The sequence below is a fragment of the Podarcis liolepis genome (assembly GCF_965112155.1).
Source record: "Podarcis liolepis genome assembly, chromosome: 11".
Taxonomy (NCBI): Eukaryota; Metazoa; Chordata; class Lepidosauria; order Squamata; family Lacertidae; genus Podarcis; species Podarcis liolepis.
In genome coordinates, this window is record NC_139565.1 from 13,109,728 (window position 1) to 13,130,032 (window position 20,305).

The window sequence follows — 20,305 nt, forward strand, 5'->3', positions numbered from 1 at the left end:
TAGCAGCTATTTCAACAAAAGTTAATGTAAAGTAACCAGTTCGGGGTAGGGATCTCTCCCTGGTCTCTCATCTTGGAATCTTTAGTTGAAGCTGCTACTATTGTTAAATAGAAACTGGTAAACACACTTGTCCGTATCCTGTCTGCATCAAACTAAGCTGGTGGCAGCTGCTGTGACAGTGGTGGCTTCGTTACAGGACTGAAAGATGTGGGAAGAGATCTCTCTGCCTCAGAATTCTGAAACAGGTGCCACCATCGGTAAGAGGAGCACTTGGTCCTTCTCCTTTCCTGTGACCTCAGTGTTTGGGGCAGAGTTAAGCTGACAGCAGTATGAGTGTGCCTTCACAATGGGTACTAGGGAAGAGGAGAACAAAAGCCTTTATAGCTCACTGGCTAAATATGCACTACAACCTGGTGTAGCACAAGACTTTATTTTCTGCCCTTTCCTGGCTGCCCTTTTACCCATGTAAAAAGATGGAGTTCACATAGAGCTAGGGGCACTGAAAAGGAAAAGCACCTGCCAGTTTCTGATGCTCTTAGGCTAGTTTAAATAAAGTCACATTTCACTTTGTGCAGATTTTGTCAGATCCTTTCAGTTGACAGCTTTTTATTTAGATTCCACTAACACTGTATATTGCTCAAGAGATTTTCTGTCTTCTGTTAAGAACCCTTTGAGCATGTAAACATTCGCTGTAACATTTCAAATAGAACACAATCAGTGTTTGAGACTAAACGTCAGCTAAGCTTAACTTCAACAGAAAGTTGTAGAATACCAAAAATCAATGCAGGTGATACTGCAGTGCAAGTCCACGTGACATTAATTTATTGCTAGCTAAACCAAGCTATTAGTTAATCTTACATAGAATTCTTGACTGGTTCCAAAATGCATTTGATATTGCAGACTCTGCAAACTAAAATTACGTATGGCCATGATCAAGCTTACTTATTAATAAGTTGTTTGTGTCCAGCAAAGCCTGGTGTTTTAGCTTCACAGCAACTTTATGAGGTAGATTAGTTTGAGAACTTCACAGCTGAAAAGGAATTTGAACTTACATAGTTCACTTTGGCACTTGCATAGTCAAACTAACCACCCATTTTGTAAGAAGGCAGCTGTCAGAACTGAGCATGCTCAGTGGCCATGAAACATACTTGTGAAGGAGAAAGGGAAAATGGGATAGGGGATGTGTGAATGGAATGGTCAGGATCCTGAACAGAAGCAACCCACAGTGCAACATTTCATTGCAGGGCCCCACTTGTACACTTTTATTACCAATCTCAGTTCTCCGAGTGCTGATCCATCCGAGTGTGGGCCACCCACCCACACAAAGGAGCTATCAGTAGGCTTGGGGGAGCCACAAGATTTGAAAAAGTGCAAAAAATCTTTAGTGGGGGGACCCCATGGGGGGAAACCACAAAACCATTCCACAAGTAGTGAGGATGCTCAGTGATCCCACAATGATAATTGACTATTGGGGGGAGTGGCTAGAATCCTGAATGGCAGCACTCTACAGTGTAGCATTTTGTTATGGATCAACTTTTTCCATACTGTGTTTAAATATGTGTGTGTGTGTGCGTGTGTGTGTGTGCACGTGTGTGCGCGCGCGTGTGTGTGCTACTCTTCTTGGCAAAGAAAGGTAAAAATGCAGGACCATTGCTAAAGTTAAGGAAGTGTTAAAGGCTGTCTAGTACCGGTAAATAAGATTCTATGGTATGGTTAAAAAAGATAGTGGTATTAACCTTAATATGAAAACTACCAGCCTCCAAACTGTACAAATATGTGAAACTGAGCAGTCTAGTAGCAGTTACTATGTGCAAGAAAGGCACTACACCTCCTGCCTACATTTTGTCATTTTAACATATATCACCCAATTCACTTTCAAAAGGAATTTGGAAATGACAGTTCTTCAACAATCTGTAATTTTTATTTTTTTACTTTTTTTAGAAATACGTGATAAAGCCAGCTGTGAATAGTCATGAACACTAGGTGGCATACATTTAATATGATAACTTAAATGCAACTATATGGCAAAACACTGGAGTACAACATGAAAATGAGGTGACATGTAATCTTTTCAATATGATAGTGACATGTGAGGAAAAATGAGAAGATGTTTAGACTAACGGTTCTCTTCTCATTTCCGCCTTTATGCTTTGTGAGATCTATACTTCCTCAAAATATTTTCCCCTGTGTAGCTGGCTTGGCTACATGAATATTTGCTTTGAGCACTTGGAGTGGAGCTTTCCCAACATGAAAGTTGGGTGGAACAATTTCTGTTTGCTCAGTGCTCCCAGTTGGGGCAGCTAGTCATAAAAACTGTCTGGAAAGCCATTAACCCATCTTTTTATCCTGTGGCTGATTTTCTTTAAAAAGAAACGAAAAAATAAGTATAAGAAAGTGGACTTTGCATCAATAAGGTGAATTTGTGTATTGTAAATATTAGTATCTTTTGAATGCTGATGTTTATTAATTTTTAACTTTGAGAGTAATAGTAAAAGTTAAAAATAACCTCTGACAGTCACTGATAAATCTCAGATGAAACAGTCTTTAGCTAATGACCAAATTGATACAGGACTTTTACTAAATCATATTGTTAAACACCCAAAACAAGCCTCATGACAGCATCATTTCAGATATTTACCTGCCTCCTGTGAATTTGGTTACATAGACCTTAGCAATAGACATTCAAATCTATAATGGATATGAAAAATGAACCCTGAGAAAACCAATGGTACTTTGGGGAAACTTTTATACCTGTTAAAGGTTTGATAACACTCACCCACAAGTGTGGGGCCACATTGCTCGGAATAGACCCAAGGAAATGTATGGCCATGTTCAGCTTAAGTCAGTTAATACTCTTACTAAGCCCCTTTCCAATTTGCTTTAGCCTTCCAGAGCAGATTTCTGCTTAAGGGTTAGGAAAGGGGGGCTGCAAGAGAGGGGAATTTGCTGAAAAATGCTTCTTCCCCATTCTGCCAAGCCCTGTATGATAGCCCACAAGAATAAAGTGCACACCCTAGAACACTCAGAATCCTCAGCAACACGCAAGGGTTCCATAGCAGGTGAGTTAATGTGTCGAGTGTTCCATTAAGTTAGAAAGTTTAAACCATTGTCCTTGGAAATTCAAAGACTAGGTACCGTATTTTTCGCCCCATAAGACGCACTTTTTCCCCTCCAAAAATGAAGGGGAAATGTGCCTGCGTCTTATGGGGCGAATGCAGGCTTTCGCTGAAGCCTGGAGAGCGAGGGGGGTCGGTGCGTACCGACCCCTCTCGCTCTCCAGGCTTCAGGAAGCTCTGCGCAACCCTCGGGAGACCGGCTCGAGGGTTGCGCAGAGCTGCCTGCAATCCCGGGACCAGCGCAGCTCTGCGCGGCCACCGGGAGCCGGGGGAGAAGCTCCGCCCGGCTCCCGGTGGCCGTGCAGAGCTGCGTGCGGTCCTGGGACCAGCGCAGCTCTGCCCGGCCACCGGGAGCCGGGGGAGAAGCTCCGCCCCGCTCCCGGTGGCCGCGCAGAGCTGCCTGCCGTCGCGGGACCAGCGCAGCTCTGCCCGGCCACCGGGAGCCGGGGGAGAAGCTCCGCCCCGCTCCCGGTGGCCGCGCAGAGCTGCCTGCCATCGCGGGACCAGCGCAGCTCTGCCCGGCCACCGGGAGCCGGGGGAGAAGCTCCGCCCCGCTCCCGGTGGCCCTGCAGAGCTGCGTGCGGTCCTGGGACCAGCGCAGCTCTGCCCGGCCACCGGGAGCCGGGGGAGAAGCTCCGCCCCGCTCCCGGTGGCCGCGCAGAGCTGCCTGCCATCGCGGGACCAGCGCAGCTCTGCGCGGCCACCGGGAGCCGGGGGAGAAGCTCCGCCCGGCTCCCGGTGGCCGTGCAGAGCTGCGTGCGGTCCTGGGACCAGCGCAGCTCTGCCCGGCCACCGGGAGCCGGGGGAGAAGCTCCGCCCCGCTCCCGGTGGCCGCGCAGAGCTGCCTGCCATCGCGGGACCAGCGCAGCTCTGCCCGGCCACCGGGAGCCGGGGGAGAAGCTCCGCCCCGCTCCCGGTGGCCCTGCAGAGCTGCGTGCGGTCCTGGGACCAGCGCAGCTCTGCGCGGCCACCGGGAGCCGGGGGAGAAGCTCCGCCCGGCTCCCGGTGGCCGTGCAGAGCTGCGTGCGGTCCTGGGACCAGCGCAGCTCTGCCCGGCCACCGGGAGCCGGGGGAGAAGCTCCGCCCCGCTCCCGGTGGCCGCGCAGAGCTGCCTGCAATCCCGGGACCAGCGCAGCTCTGCGCGGCCACCGGGAGCCGGGGGAGAAGCTCCGCCCCGCTCCCGGTGGCCCTGCAGAGCTGCGTGCGGTCCTGGGAGCAGCGCAGCTCTGCGCCGCCATCCCGAGCGGGGCGCTAAGTCCCGCCCCGCTCGGGATGGCGGCACAGAGCTGCCTGCCATCGCGGGACGGCAGGCAGGTCTACGCCGCCATCCCGAGCGGGGCGCTAAGTCCCGCCCCGCTCGGGATGGCGGCACAGAGCTGCCTGCCGTCGCGGGACTGCAGGCAGGTCTACGCCGCCATCCCGAGCGGGGCGCTAAGTCCCGCCCCGCTCGGGATGGCGGCACAGAGCTGCCTGCCGTCGCGGGACTGCAGGCAGGTCTACGCCGCCATCCCGAGCGGGGCGCTAAGTCCCGCCCCGCTCGGGATGGCGGCACAGAGCTGCCCTCCCCATCGCCAGCCCCACAAGCTCGGGGGGCAGCGGGGAGGCAGAGCGTGCCTTCCCACTGTTCCCCGACCTGGTTCTTCCAGCCCCGCACCTGGGGGGGGAAATAAAAATTTTTTTCTTTATTTCCCCCCCAAAAAACTAGGTGCGTCTTATGGGCCGGAGCGTCTTATGGGGCGCAAAATACGGTAATTAACACAACAGGCTTGGAAAGGGTCCCTCCCACCCCCCGCTGTTTAGGTTTTTAACATGTTAACAGTAATATAAATAGTGACCCTACTGGATTCACTTTTCCTTTGGGGGGGGGGGGAAGTAGTGGATTGCATCATGGTCTCTAGAAGTTATGCATCTTTTAATTTTTTTACTAATTTCAGTAGCTTGAAAACAACCAGGCTCTCATCATTAATTTCCTGTTTCCATTTTTATTATAACAAACCGTCCTCACTTGCTTAACGTCACTGTTAGTCTCAGTCATTCCCCTGAAGTCACTGCATCATGGGTGAGAAGAAGTACATTTAAGTTATTGGACTAAGATAGCCTTCTCCACCCTGGTGCCCTACTATTGTTTCGGACTACCAGCTCCAATCTATCGAGAACTATATTAGAGTTACATGCTTTGGTGACCAGCTGTTGTTTGTCTTGTTGCTTTGTGTTGAGTTTATGATACAAGCTTTGTCTAAACTATCTTACTTGTTCTTTTGTTATTTGCAACAGGACCAAGCTGCATGTCATCCGGCTGTCTTCAGAACTATAGATGAAATTTTCAAGTAAGATTACATACAATTTATGTGGAAGGATTTTGCCTATCCATCCCAAATCAGTAAACAATATAGAACTGCATTAGAATGTCCCAGCGTTCCCATATTTTAAATATGGTGCATCTTGTGATAGCATTCACAAAATTATGAAGAATTTCTTAATATTGAGAATCTGATCCACAGAACAACATACACAGCTTAGTTCCACTGCTGGCTATTCAAGGCAAAGAATTAAATGCAAGATGTTGTATAACTGATAGTAGAAAAACCAGCCTGTGCTTGAGGTTCCTACATACACATTTTATCATAGCAGCCCCCACCCCGCGCATGTCCAAGTATAATGGAATCCCTTTTTGTTTAATTGTTTGATTCCACTACATGCCACAAAGATACTGGCTTTTGAAATTTATCTACCCATGAAAACTAAAGTTGTAGAATTCAAAAGTGTCAAGGAATATTCAGGAAAAGAAATTTGAATGATCTTGAGGGAAGTGGTTTTCTTTTACAATTATTTTCATTTCAGATAGTTTTCAAGGGATATCAAATCAAGAATTAGACTGTCTTTGAATTCTGAACTTGAGAGGGAGCTTTAGGAGCAAATCCCTTGCTAAATATGGACATGCTAAAAGTGAACTCTTCCCCCACTCAACAATTCAGAAATCACTGAGCCATTTCCAGCAAGACCATTTACCCCTCCCTGTTTTGGATTTGCTTGTGGTGTAACCCTTCATGAGTTCTAGAGTTTTCTGCTGCCCATTCCTCTCCTCTCCCTACTTTCTGGACATACAAAGCTGCAGAATGGGGAAGGAACCCTGTAGCAGCAAAGACTGGCAGCAGGAGAACTTGTCCTAAGTTCCTGTTGTTTTTATCTGCAGTTAGAACTTATGAGATGCTCAGAACCTCCATTGTTGATAGGGATTTGGGGAAATTCCTAATTCCTTAGAAGGAAGATTTCTAAAAACAAAACCAGTGTCCAGAGTTCTCCTTGGCGGTCGACACTGAGCATGCAGGCACTGCAGACTGGAAGCATGGGAACTAAGGGTGAGCTCTCACCTTTGGAGACCAGGTGAGGAGAGGTAACAGAGACATCAGATGAGTTCTTTCAAAGCTTATGATGAATGTTGGAAGGTTGCCCAAGCTTTGTCCAAGTAAACTCGAAAAGAATGAACCACTTACAAATCAAGATGGGGGAATGAGAGCGGAAATGTCCTAGTGCACACAAATAATTAATAATCCACATACAAAATGCCTATTGCGCATCAACAGCATTAATATGACAGCGAAAACAGATACGCTGAAGAGTTGGGAGAATGAGGATTAGGGAAGATGGAGACATGTTTAACCAGAGCCAGGGGATGAGCTCAGAGGTTTGATGCCACCAAACAATAGCTGTGCCATTTCTTCCTTTCATGTCCCTGCTTCCAGAGCAAACTCTAGTATGAGATTTAATATGTAAAAAACTGAGCAACTAGATACTGTGTTTACAGTTGTAGCTGGAGGGTTTGAGTTGCCAAAACAAGGTAAAACAATTGTAGCTTGACATTGGATTTGTAATAACAGCAATTATATTGCAGAATGGTATTTGTATGTTCATTTTTAAAAAAGAAGCAGAAGAAGCAGCAAAGTGAAGTTAGTGTTTTTATTTCCCAGGTTGCATAATAGCTAGATAGGTTTAAGACCACAGCCCAAGGCATGGGAAGAATGCTCTCATTTGTTTTTACCTTCTCTCAATTAATGGTTGCATGATTGGCACACTCATAATCTGACCTGTCATACTTAAACTTTTTGCTGCTCAGGAATGCACTGCTGGAAACTGATGGAGCACCAGAAGTAATGACCGTAATGCAGGTATTTACACAGTGCTTTGTTCAAGCATATCACAAGAATAATAAGCAGGTTAGTTGAATTCCATTTTTCATTATTATTTTTTAAATGAGATGCTTCAAAATGTAGTATAAAAAGAACAATTTTAGGTTGCAAAGTGCTAAAAGAATACAATGAGCAAAATAATGCCTTTCTGCTGTAGTAAATGAATGCCAAGATAAATCTGAGGTGTCTTAAATGGAATCAAATTTTAGAGGGGTTTTTAGGGGGAGGAGGATTAATCCACAATTTATTTTCACAGCATTAGTTCACAATTGTAGATTATATACTTGTACAAGTTATAATAAACTGTCCATTTGACAAAACTATGCTTTTTATTTCTGTACTACGTCATGAATCTATAGTGCCTTTTCACCTCATAGGGATGTCTACTAATTAATGATCTCTCTTTTCTCACAAACACATTCTCTCTCAGCAAATATTAATGAATAAACATTTATTCTAGATTCACACCTAGAAAAACTGTAACAACTTGACCCTACTTCTTAACATCCTCATGTAACGTCTGATTCTTCCCTATAGTTTTGTACCTGCAATACCATTGGGATTACTTCATTTTCCTTTAGGCAATCAAAGTATCCATACTTGGTAGTCTGATGCTTTAGTTTGGGGCCACATAATCTTTTCAGGTTTTACTCCTATAAAACTTTTCAGAGAACCAAATACTGCATTGTGACTTTTAAATTTTATTGGGGGAACTGTTAGTTAGTGAAAAGATGGGTCTTACTGGAACTAGTACAGTAATTGACTAATTAGCATTGTGATTAAATCTCTCTTTTAGTTTCAAAAGGTATAAATTAGAGTTGAAATTGCAGCTGCCTCAGTTAATATGTACAGATGCCACTCCCATTAATTTTATGCAGCTTTATTTCTATGGCAGCAGCACATTTTGCAGCCTCAGGGTGGCGGGGGCGACTGAGTGGAGAACGTAATCCAAGATCCCACACACCCTTCAAATAGCTAGGAGCCAACTATGCTGTAGAGGTTGTTTGTGTGCTTTGTTGTTGAGCTCTTTTTAAAACATTAACTAGATCTTCTATATGTTGCTTGCATGAGATTTCATTTTTACTCTTTACTAGAGAAGAGAAATACTTGGCTGTGCTTGCAGGAGTGCTTGCAGCTCTTTAACCGTACAAGTCTTGAGTTCTGCACAAATCTTTAATGTAGAGGATGACTGCAAAACAGTCAGAATTTCTCCAAATCTTTGTGTATATGGATATAAAATATATGGACAACTTCTGCTGGAAACAAAATGTTGTTTTGTTCATTCAGCCTTGTGGGTACCACATGTTAGTCTTGTAACCATATGCAATTGTTGTGGGCAGATATGTTCAGGAAGTCCAGATAGTAATATTACAGAAAAACTCAACTCTCACAAAAAATGCTGCAAAGCTAGACTATCTACATGTGTGCTGCATTCACACATCTTGGTTAGCCACAAACCATAGTTTACTGTGCATTTCTTTCCATTCCTCCCAGCTCACTCTGGGAAGGAAACCAAGACAAACCAGGGAAGGTTTGCTTTTGGGTTACTGATTGCAAAACAAATAATGATCCCTGGATCAAATACAACTCTCAGATTGGGATCATGGTTTTTTCCCTCTAGATCACCCCTTACAACTCACCAGTTCTATGTTGACATGGAAAGGATTTTTAAAAAGTTGGCTAGGAGGACTTTGAGCAAAGTTGTGAGGTTTGTGGCATTGTAAGAATGCAATCTGTAGGGTTCCTTTCCTTCAATATGAATAGCATGTTTTGTGCTGTATTTGCATATTTTCTGATGGGGCAAGTTTTAAGAACTAGTCCATAAGTGATACTTGTATTGACTTTCTTTTAGCTTAAGTTTCCACTGAAGGCCTACTTTCCTAATAATCCTCATTCACTTGTGATGGCTTTCCTTAAACATCCCTCAGGTAAGATCAGCTATGAAGTGCTTTCCATATTGCCAGCTGTGTTTATTTTTGAGATTGATGTACTGTATTACAAATCCTCTAGTTGTCTTAAGAATTTTCTCTAATACAAAATAGTGCATATTTTGGTTTTCACTTCAAATGGCTCCAATTAATATTTATCTTTTAGACTTGCCAGCTATTGGTTTGCATCAACACTTGACCCACATTGCAGAAATGCTCAAAGCAACAGTAGAAGCAAAGTGCACTGGGTAAGCAACAGTAGCAATGGTTTCTTTTTTTTTTGCTTTTTTGCTTTTCCTTTTATTTTGGGAATGCCATTGGCTTGGGATAGCTTGATGGTTTAAATTTCATTCCCTTTTTTTATTTATTACTGGATTGGTTTAAAAAACAACAACAACAACGCAAGCTTGAAATTAAACAAATGGGAAGACATTATTAGCCCAGACCATTCATAGATTGCTGTCTTAGAGCACTCTTGTCTACAAGGGCTTCCCATTTAGTTCAGTGGGGTAGCATCTTCTGTGCGCAAAAAGACAGCAGGTGGAGCTGTCTGTTTGCCTGGAACCATCAACTTGAACTTGGGACTTTCTATATGCGTAGCCCATGGTCCACCACTGAGCTATGGCCCTTGCACAGTTATGTTTTCTATATTTTTTATGTCAAGAGTTGTTGTTTTATGTTATGTTTTATCTTTTGCTTTGCTTTGGATGGATAGTTGATCTGAAAAGTGGCTAAAATATTTAAAATAAAATACAAATAAATAAATAACTATGGTCAGCTCCTCAGACACTATACAGTGGTACCTCGGGTTACAAACACTTCAGGTTACAGACTCCACTAACCCGGAAGTAGTACTTCAGGTTAAGAACTTTGCCCCAGGATGAGAACAGAAATCGTGCGCCGGCGACGCACTGGCAGCGGGAGGCCCCATTAGCTAAAGTGGTACCTCAGGTTAAGAATGGTTTCAGGTTAAGAACGGACCTCAGGAATTAAGTTTGTAACCAGAGGTACCACTGTAATCTTGTAACAGAAATGAGAAACAAAAGTTTGTGTTTCATTTGCATGTAAAAGTTGTTCAAGGCAGAAGACAGTTTTCAAAGTGCAGTTTTAAGAAAATGTCTAAAATATTTGTGACCTATCTTTTTTATTATTTAAGTGCATACTGGAAATTAATTGCTAGATACCTCTCTGCTGAAGGAATTACTTTTCCTGTTATGAAATATTATTATTGTACTGCCATGGATTGCCTTGCCTCATGTGCAGATAAGACTGCACAGGTTCCAAATGAGCACCTCTTGGGAATCTATGATGAAATTTAAAATTATAATTAATGGAAAAACTGAAATACATTTTGTACTATTCCAGGTATTGTGGAGACCTCTTTGAGAACTGGTTTTTGTTTGTTCATTTCGGAGAATGGGCTGATATCGCAGCAGAGCAGTTGTTGTCACAAGTGGAATCCTCAGATGCTTTGTTGTGGCTTTTGGCATTTTACTATTATCCAGGTGAAGAGAATCGGCGGAGAACTCAAACAATGGTGGGTAGTTCTATCTATGCATGTGAGAATTCAGTAATCGGCCATATGTCAGAAATGTGAGGCATTGGTGTAGAAGAAATATTTTGCCCCAGTTGTTATTTAAGCCAAGGCTGTAAAGGCTGTAATTGAAATTCAGTGCTGATCGCAAACCCCACTTTCTGCAGGGATTGGCTCCATTCAGGAGCTTGGAAAGTGGGCCTTGCCTCTGGCAGGAAATTTAAAAGGCACTGAATGCAACACAGTTTTGCCAAGGAGTAATTGGGAGTGCATTTGCAGTCATGGCTTTGCCTGCCCTATACCTGGTTTCATATGACATCAGGCAGCCGTGCCTTGGAGAAAATGGCCTTTTGGGCCAAATTAGGACCCCTAGCAGGCCTAATTTGGCCTGTGGCCCAGATGTCCTCTGTTCCTGGTTTAAGGCTTAGAGATTCTTTCTAGGGATCTTCCATTCATTAAAATTTCCAGTCACAAGACTTTCTATTAAGTCTGTTGCTGGCCACAGCAACTCTGCTGTATCAGTAGTGGAAAATAACAGCAGCTCTGAGGATTAGCCAGTGTTTCCCAAACGTTTTTGGGCAACGGCACACCTGTTTACCGGGAAAAAATCTCGCGGCACACCACCATTAAAGCCCCGCCCCGTGACGTCAGCGCGTAGCGTCACGCCGGGAGGGACGCACAAAAGTGAAAGTTTTTTCCCTTCCCCTTGCCGGGGTGGGAGGAGGCAGCAGAGCGAGGGATTGAGGGACGGCGGCGGCTGTTGTGGTGGTGGCGGCGATAGCGGGCGGAGGAGGAGCCGTCGCCGGGAGTTGCTGCTGCTGCTGTTGCTGCTGCTGCCCGGACATGCCGGCCTCCTCCTCCTCCGCTGTCTCGCGCTCCTCCCTTTTGCGCGCGCTTCCCCGCCGCTCGGCACCAGCACTGCGGAGCCGCCCCCGGCTCGACGCGGATCCTCGCCGCCGCCGCCTCTCGCCGCCCGACTCGCCCGCCTCCCTCCCACGGCACACCAGCCGGTGTCTCACGGCACACTAGTGTGCCGCGGAACACCGGTTGGGAAACACTGGATTAGACTATTAGTAGGGCAGGTGAACACAATGCTAGCTGTCCATTTAGCATTTATAATGTAATAATCTCTATTCAGCTAGCTTTCTGCACTTCCAGTTGTCACTCTTGAATCATTCACTAGTAAAATTGTACAGCTCTTGGCGGTCTCACAGTATGATCACGTTAAAACTTTGTGTGATGGTAACGAGACAGTTCTTCCATTATCACCAATAGCAGTGACATTAGGTTAACCTTTCCTGTCTAATATACCTTTAGAAATCATAGTGATCTTGTGACAAAGGAGCTGCAGGCATCCTGACTTACTGCCAAGTACCCTTTTCATATAAAGACATGGGAGCTGTTATTCAGTTAGCCAATTAGTTGATTTCTATCCTGACTTTTTATCCAGAAAGCTCACTAAAATAATTTAAGTTAAAAATAAATGAAACACAATTATGTTGGGCTATTTCTTCCCCTTTCCAACAACTGGCATTGTTCTAGGGTAATGTACACTCTTCGCATTAGTCCATTATGGATGTTCCCATCAACTTTATCCCATGGCATTCCTTTGAATTCTGGCAACTGGGCGGTCTGTTGCCTGACTGTGCACTATGTGCTCACTGCCCACAGGCAAAGAGGGATAGAACCAGGAGCTGCTGCAGCTGTGACTCAGGTGACTTGCTAACTGATAGCAGTTATATGTTCCATGTTAGTATGTGTGCTTATTAATACCTCTGTGTGCCTCTTGTGTTTTGCACAAGTAAGAGTGTACACAGTAAGTTTTCTGTACATTAATGGCCTCCCTGAAGTTCAGGGAATAGTTCTGCTTCTAATGGTAGTGACAGTAGTAGTAAAAAATACAGTGACACTAGAATGCAGTCTTCTCTTGATGCAAAATTGCACTACAGAGGTGAGCCTGGCACCTTCATTATGGGTACCACAAAATAATAGTAACCTCTGGAAATTTTAATTGTCACTTCCTTTACTTACGGAGTCTTCTTTCATTAAAATGCTGCCAGGGGTTAGTTCTGTTTACACCTTTTAATTTCTTTAACCGCTCATGCCCTAACTTGACCCTTTCCAGTAAATACTCTCTCCTCCCACACCCCTTTTTCTTCAGCTGCAAAACTGAAATTAAGGATAAAAAAGAAAAAAAACTCTTTAAGCATGTGGTTTTGCAGCAGTTTCCACAGAGAGGAGAATTTTAACCCCTGAGTAGGCAAAATAAAAAGAGTGAAACTGCAGTCATTATATACATGTTGTGGGGGTGCCAGAAGTTACATTAATGTTGAAATCAATTTATGTATAATTACAGAATGGAAATAGACCTGAAGATTTTCTGAGACCAGGGAGGGATTCTGGAGGAGTGGTTTTAGCACTGCCTCCTTCAAGCTGGCAGGGACCACCCCATATTGCAAGGAGGCATTAATCTGGCCTACTTTGTTACCTTCCCTGCCACTAGTCCTCACCAGCATTCAATTTCATTCTACCAGAGTTTTCCTCCACTTGTGTTCAAACTGTCTCCCAACTTTTTTCCTCATCCTAAACTCTGGGGTATACCAGGGGGCTAAATGGGTTCCATGAAGTGGGAGAAAGACGCTCAGGGGTGATCATGTCAATGGCTTGAGCTATTTGGATGTCCCAGCCAGGGCTTTGACAGAAGCACCAGTCATACCAGCCAGAAAATCCCCTATAGCTGTCTGGAAACCCATGGGACCCATTAGCCTATGATGGCGGCCCACCTCTGCAGAGGGGAGAAGGTGCTGAAAGCCTAAATCTGACCATGACAAGGGGCGATGTCAATATCCCCCACTTTCAGATTACCCTCTTCCTGCCCAGGTCCTGCTCAAGGTCCAGAATGCAGCCTGCGGCATTTGTTGGGCCAATGATATAGACATTTTTAAATCAGGAAGCATATTTATAAACGTTAACAGAGGGGGAAAGACACAATACGGAAATAAATTGCTTAAAACTAGTGTGTTTAGGGTTGCCAGGAAGGAGATATTTTCCATTTCCTGCCATGCCTTTTATGTAGCAAATATTTTTAGGTAAAACTTCTTAGGATCTAGCCAATAATTTCCTTTAATGCACAGACTCTCAAATCCTGCCTCTGTTTTGGCTCCAGAAGCTGTTTGTTCTGGCTGCTACAAGATGGGAAGGTGGGAGGGGATGTATTTTAAACAATACTAGAAGGAAACCACCACCCCCTGGATTCATATCAGATTTTTTTATCAGATGAGGTCAGATTGCACGGGGATTAATTGATTTGTAGCTGCTGTATTGTCATGAGCTCTCAAAGAGCCTTCTGTTCTCTTCCCCACAATAGAACAACCTAACTTCATTCCACTTTGTGACTTTCACCATTTCCTTTTACCAAAAAAAGAGAGAGGTCAAACCCTGTATCATGGTCCTCGGTACTTAGTTTTTCAAGACTATCAAAAGCAGGGAGTTTCTAGTTCTTTTGGAATCTTCATTCTGCTCTTTGTGGTCCAAGAAAGTAAACGATGCAGAATCTCTCCCTCTGTGACCCTCCGTCACTGGCTCAGGAATCAGTTATGTGCTTTTCTGCAAATCTCAAGAAAACAAATGTTTATCTTTCACCTTGCTAACTTTTATTCCTTGCAATGCTTCTCAACAGGTGGAAGCAAGATCTGTATGTGACCATCTGACTGCCCTGTTCAGAACTCCAACTATTTCTGTCACAGATCTGCAGACTGCAGTTAGCAGTGGAACAAAACAAAGCAAATCAAGTAGCAACCTGGTAGTTACACACCTGATTATCAGCTTTCTGCTGTTTACTCCTACTGGACACACAGTAGCCAAAGAATTTATTACCCATGTAAGTATTTTTCTTCATTTTTTTACTGATAGCAAGATACCTACCAGTGTGAACAAATAAAAATTCTGCAGAATATCCATTGTGAACAAGGAAGCCCCTGCTTGTGCCTTTGTTGTGTGTGCACTCATCGCAGCCTGTGTCACATGGTGGAGCAAACCAAAAGGTGGTGTATACCATTTTCCTACACCTGGATTAAAGTTATGGTGGGGAGAATTCTGGTTTGATGATGATGATGATGATTTCCCCCAGCCACTCTGGCCAGCTCACAGCATATATCGGAACATGCTAAAACATCAAACATTCAGATGTCTTCTAAAAGTCAGATAGTTGTTTATTTCCTTGACATCTGAAGGGTGTTCCACCACCAAGAAGGCCCTCTGCCTGGTTCCCTGTAACTACGCTTTTCACAGCAAGGGAACCAGCAGTACACCTTCAGAGGTGGACCTCAGTGTCCAGGCTGACTGATGGGGGTGGAGATGCTCCTTCAGGTATACTGGGCCGAGGCTGTTTCAAGTTCAAAACCGGTGAACTTGGAAAATTAGAGTGCTCCTAAAAATATTTTTAAATATGTGTTGCGAACTGCATTGTGGAACCCCTTCCTCTGTGAAGAGGAACTCGTTTCTAGTTTGAATGCAGAACTGAGAAAAGAGTTAGGTCACCATATCATTTTATTTTTAGAGGGGTAGAAAGTTGCTTTGCTGCCTGCCTTCTTGCAAGGCCCCCAAAGGGCTTTTTTTCTGAGATGGGGGGCAGGGTAGAAAAGAGATGGGGATTATTATCCCTGTCAGTTCAGTGACCCATGTGCTGCTGAAGGTAGCGAGGTGATGGTGGCTGCAATGCTACAATGGGCTTTTCTCCCAAGTTATGTGTGGAAGTTAGAGAAGCACTGGGGATGACTTCCCTAGTCACTTTGCTGCCTGTCTGTGTGCGGCTTGAAGACTGTTCTGTTCTGTTGTAAAACCCAAAGAGCTTTTTCTCTTCGTGTTGTAGATTGGGATGGTTTCCCTGGTTGTTTTTTCTTTGTCTTCTACAGTGTAATTTTCTACTAAATCATTTCTACTTTCTCAATTCTGTTTTTCCCCCCTCCCCTTTCAGTTTGTAATTGCAGACAGTGAAATCCCAGAAGTTACTGGTCTTCTAACTCGTCTTGCAAATAGAGTCGGCCAACTTGGAATGAAATATCAAAGGACTGTAAAGCTGGTGAATGATCTCCTCCTAAAACTAAAATGTGGATTTTAGTTTTCTTTGTGATACTCAGCTTGGCCCAATAGTCAGTCTAATCAGAACAGCCAGATGGAGGATGGAGAGAAGGTATTTGGTCTTTTTGCTTCCTTAAATATGAAAGCGTTTTGTGTCTATGTGTATGTACAGTTGAATGCTAAAGTTAAAAATATTGATATAGAAGTTGTGAGCAGTATTATATCTGACCTTTCTCAGGTCACTCTCTGATTTAATATGGTTGCATCCTAAAAGGACCTTCTTCTCATTAACTTTGTCCCAAAAGTCATAAGGCTGAAAACAAAATGTAATTGTACTGGAGGGTTTTCCTTATGTAGCTGAATGCCAGTAAATTTGAAGTGATATTTGAGCATGGATTGGATCAATCTTTTTCTGTCTTTGCATTGTGAGAGAACTTGTGAGAAAAGCTACATGATTAATGGTATCTTTCCATACTCTGGGAGCTACACAACTACTTGTTTCTGAGATGCTGCTTTGTAAAATATAAGCCCTATCACAAGCGATTGTTAATGATCCCTTTTGAAGTAAATCCCTGTGTCAGATTAGTGACCAATCACCTTCTTATATTTCTTCTGACCCCCCCCCCCCAAGGAAGCAGATCTATATTTTGTTAAAAGAGCATTAGTCAGCAAGTGTACTACGGCAATGTGCACCACAGACCTTTCTAAACCACAGGCCGCCTTTGAGCAATGCCAAGAAAATACTTGTGCAGCTTAGAAATAAATTTTGTTTGATTTTTCCTTCACAACAAGCTTCTTTACACCCTACCAGTCAATTCACATATTTAGAAGCACTAAGTCATAATGTTCCCAAGTTTGCAGCTTAAGAGTCTTCAGTGGGAAGAAATCGTAGATTGGTCTGGAAATCCTTCACATTTTTTATTTACAGAAAGGACATACTTCCCAGAAAGCACGCACTTAGATGTTTACTCATTTCTGAGTTCACTTGGCAAGCTTTCCATTCAAGACTTGTCCCAAAGTGTGGATAATAAAACTCTTACACACACATACTTCTTAAAATATGGAATATATTGCAATAAAACATATATAGAAAAGGGAGTACTTCCTTCACCATTCTAACTATGATGTGGCTATTTCAGATGTTGGGTATTTTGTCAGCAGACATCTCCATATGCAAACCAGCCAGTACAACAGAGCTTTCCAAACTGTGTGTCGTGACACATTAGAGTATCAGCTGCAGTGTGCAGGCATGTCGCTAGAAAGGGGTTAGTTTCACCTCCGATTTGCTAGTAAAAGTGAATTACCATTTCATGAAATTATGCAAAACTGAATCACTGTGTTGCAAAATGATGCATGTCCAAAAAGTGTGTCCCCAACATGAAATGTTTGGAAGGCTCTGCATTACAAATTAGTGGGTTCAGTGCGCAGCTCAGTGTTTTGGGGTGGAATTTAATGGGTTCAACTTGGATCACAAGACTGTGGAACAGGCCTGAAGTTGTTCTACCTAATTGAGGCAGCCAGAGGAGGGAGCTTTCCAACAATGTATAAATCATGCTGGATGAAAGATGGGGAGTTATCTCCCTGTGCTCTCTAATTGGCATGTGCTCCTCCCACTCATGCATACAAATTATAAACTTTTATACAAGTGTATTTATTCATTATACTTTGCATATTCTAATATGATTTTCTACAAAAATTTGTATTTCAATACGTATATTAATTTAGAGGCAGAGCAGTATTGCTTTCCTCCCTTTATTTAGAGAATGTACTATTCCTACTGCTCTACACCTGTGGAGCTCCTAGACTAACTATTGGACGCTTTGCAGTCTGTGCATTGCAGTCTTCACCAAGGTTAGAAAAACAGCATATTGGCAGGTGCTTCAAGTGCTCATAATTCTCAGTAACATCAACATGTGGGTCTGTTTAAGTCCACCTACCAAACAGCCTAATGCCTGAAAACTGATGTGTTTTTTATTTCAAATGCTTGCCTGAACTTTTAAAAAGACGTGTTCATGGTTGCAATTTCAAATGCTACCTTAGCTTTGATTCCAGGAATTTGCATTAGGGTGGTCCGTATGAGAGCAAATGCCAAAAAGGAGTTTCCCTTGCTTATTCTGGCTATCTTCCTTCAGCCATCTGTCTGGCTCTTTTAAAGGCGTTAAAACCTCTAGAGCTGCTTTCTGAAGGGCTTAAGTGTACTCAAAACTGACTGGGGCCTTTTAATGCCCAACATCATACGGCTAACTCAGGCTGAAGCTGCCTCCCTCCCTCAAAGCAACTCAAAACACCCCAGGCTACTTTCAGCTGACAGCAGCAAAGCTTCAGTACTATAGTCCCTACCAAGCAATTGCTTTGCTTTAAATAATAGTAAGAGAGGAAAAAGAAAACAATTTCATGAATTCATTGCTGCTAAGAATTTGGTTTCCCCCCTGTTTATTTTAAATTTGCTTTTTGCTTGTTTTGGTTTAATCATAGTAGTTCTCTTTATTAGCCAATTAAGCTCATCTGTTACAGCGTGGGATTAAAAAAAAGTCACTACAGTAATTCCCTGGATAGTGTTGTGGATTCCTAAATTATTCCTATTTTGACATCGCTCCACTTTCCATGTTTCTTGTAAATTTTAATTGTAAATTATGTCACAACTCCTTCATGCACTGGGTCAGGCAAATAGTTCTATGTTTGAAGACAGCATGCTTGCTTCTTTTTTCCTGATGGTTTTGCAGAGCTTGCATCTATTTCTGCTCTCATTTTGTCTTCTTGGAAACTACACTGCCATTAGCTAAATGGAAGTCCTCTGCAGTGTTTTCTTCAAGCAAGTTGCCTGGTTCTGAAGAAGGAAATAGGTACACTACTGTAATGCTTTATGGGCTTTTATATTTAGGTTTTGGTAGCCTCAACATGAAGTTGAATTATTCCAATTTGTGGTAGAAATCTTAAGATTCTTCAATGCATTTTTGTTAGAAAAGAAACAAGTGCATGAAGCAGCAGCCTAGGATTCCTAATTTACTGCGTCAACAGTCTTAAAAGACCTTACCAGTAGGGTTGGGTGATGTATTCATGCATTGTCCAACACTGGTTTGTAGACCATATCGTGAGAACAGTTTCAAAATAACTGAGCTGGCAAAGCACAGCCTTCAGTCGCAATGTTTAGCTGCTGATATATCAGGATGTTGAAAACTAGATATTGCCCAGCCCTACTTACCAATCTCTGACTTCAAATTCTATCTGTGTTATTTGGCATAACTTCTGGATTGGTTTACTCAATTTCAACATGTCATAGAACCAACTCTTAATTTGCGAGACACCAAGAAATTAACTTGCATCAGCTCATCACAGCAGTGTCTTGTGTGGCCCTTTAAAAAGTAAAGATTGTAGCATATGCTCTTGTAGAGTTCAGTTTATTAGATGAATTGTATTGCCTTAAGCAATTATATAAGAATTCTTCCTCAATGTTTGATGTATTGCCTTTTCTACACTACCATGATCCAGAGTTTTACATGGTAAAGAAGGTGCAAAGGGTGCTGCTCTAACCCAGAGAGACAAATAGGTTGCCTTATACTGAATTAGACTACTGGCCCACCCAATTTGGCAAATCAGCATATAGTTAACAATAGTATAGCGTAATCTATTGTTATGTCAAAATAATAGCCAGCACAATGTGTTCTTGCCCACCAGAGAGGGTATGAGATTTGGGAGAAAAAGTTTATTTTATTTAACAAATGGAAGTTGGCATATCTATGTAATCCAGGAGGAATTATTAACTCAGTGTAGGAACTGTAACCCTTGGGCAACACCATGCCTGTTGTTTGACAGTGAAACAAGCTAAACATGAACATCCATAGAGGATGACGACAACAATGGTGCTGCACTTAAGGCAATGCTTTTTCACTAGGTTAACAGGCTGCGCTGAGAGAGATGCTCGGCAATATAATTTATATGTTGACATTTAACAAATCAAAATAAAATCACAAGGACAGAAAAAAGGCAACAGCTCCTTCATGTACAGTGGCAAATACATTTTGAGTCGCCTTACTCAGCTTTTGCATCTTTCACACTTGAACAACAAAAGAATTACTTGCTTTCTCTTTCTTATTTTCTGCAAAAAACCCCTGTGAAATAGAGCATAACTTGCTTCATGAATGCAGCAGATCCTTTCTTGAATACATCAAAAGGTCTACATTAACTGTGACTGCAGTAACTCAGTATGGTGCCATACAAACTCCAGATTTCTCCTGAATTTGGAAGACTGAATCCAGGACTGCTGTCGGAGCACATTTCAGCTAATTAGAGTTTGGGAACTGAACTCTTTTGAGTTGGACACCACAGACAGAGAAGCTCTCTTGTGTGCGTATGTGCACTTGGTGAATGCCCCTAAGGAAGGTAAGCAGGAACAGAGTTTCTGGTTTTGTGCATTCATAAAGGTTTATTATTCTCTCCTTCTCTTTTTGTAGTCATCAGTAA

General features: G+C 43.1%; 1 protein-coding gene across 6 annotated transcripts in view; it reads left to right on the top strand.

The window, feature by feature from the left end:
* Positions 1 to 20,229, top strand: part of FANCC (FA complementation group C) — a 73,842-nt gene extending 53,613 nt beyond the window's left edge. For 2 of the 6 annotated variants that reach the window (XM_083464919.1, XM_083464918.1), the window contains 7 exons: positions 5,391 to 5,443; positions 7,231 to 7,330; positions 9,156 to 9,231; positions 9,398 to 9,479; positions 10,597 to 10,768; positions 14,445 to 14,645; positions 15,741 to 16,233. In XM_083464919.1, coding sequence (XP_083321045.1) covers positions 5,391 to 5,443; positions 7,231 to 7,330; positions 9,156 to 9,231; positions 9,398 to 9,479; positions 10,597 to 10,768; positions 14,445 to 14,645; positions 15,741 to 15,884 — 828 coding nt within the window. In that variant the 3' untranslated portion in view covers positions 15,885 to 16,233. Of the gene's footprint in view, positions 1 to 5,390; positions 5,444 to 7,230; positions 7,331 to 9,155; positions 9,232 to 9,397; positions 9,480 to 10,596; positions 10,769 to 14,444; positions 14,646 to 15,740; positions 16,234 to 18,567 lie in introns of those variants that run through there. The other 4 variants (XR_014516935.1, XR_014516936.1, XR_014516934.1 and 1 more) reach the window with 4 other exon arrangements.
* Positions 20,230 to 20,305: the final 76 nt, after the last annotated feature.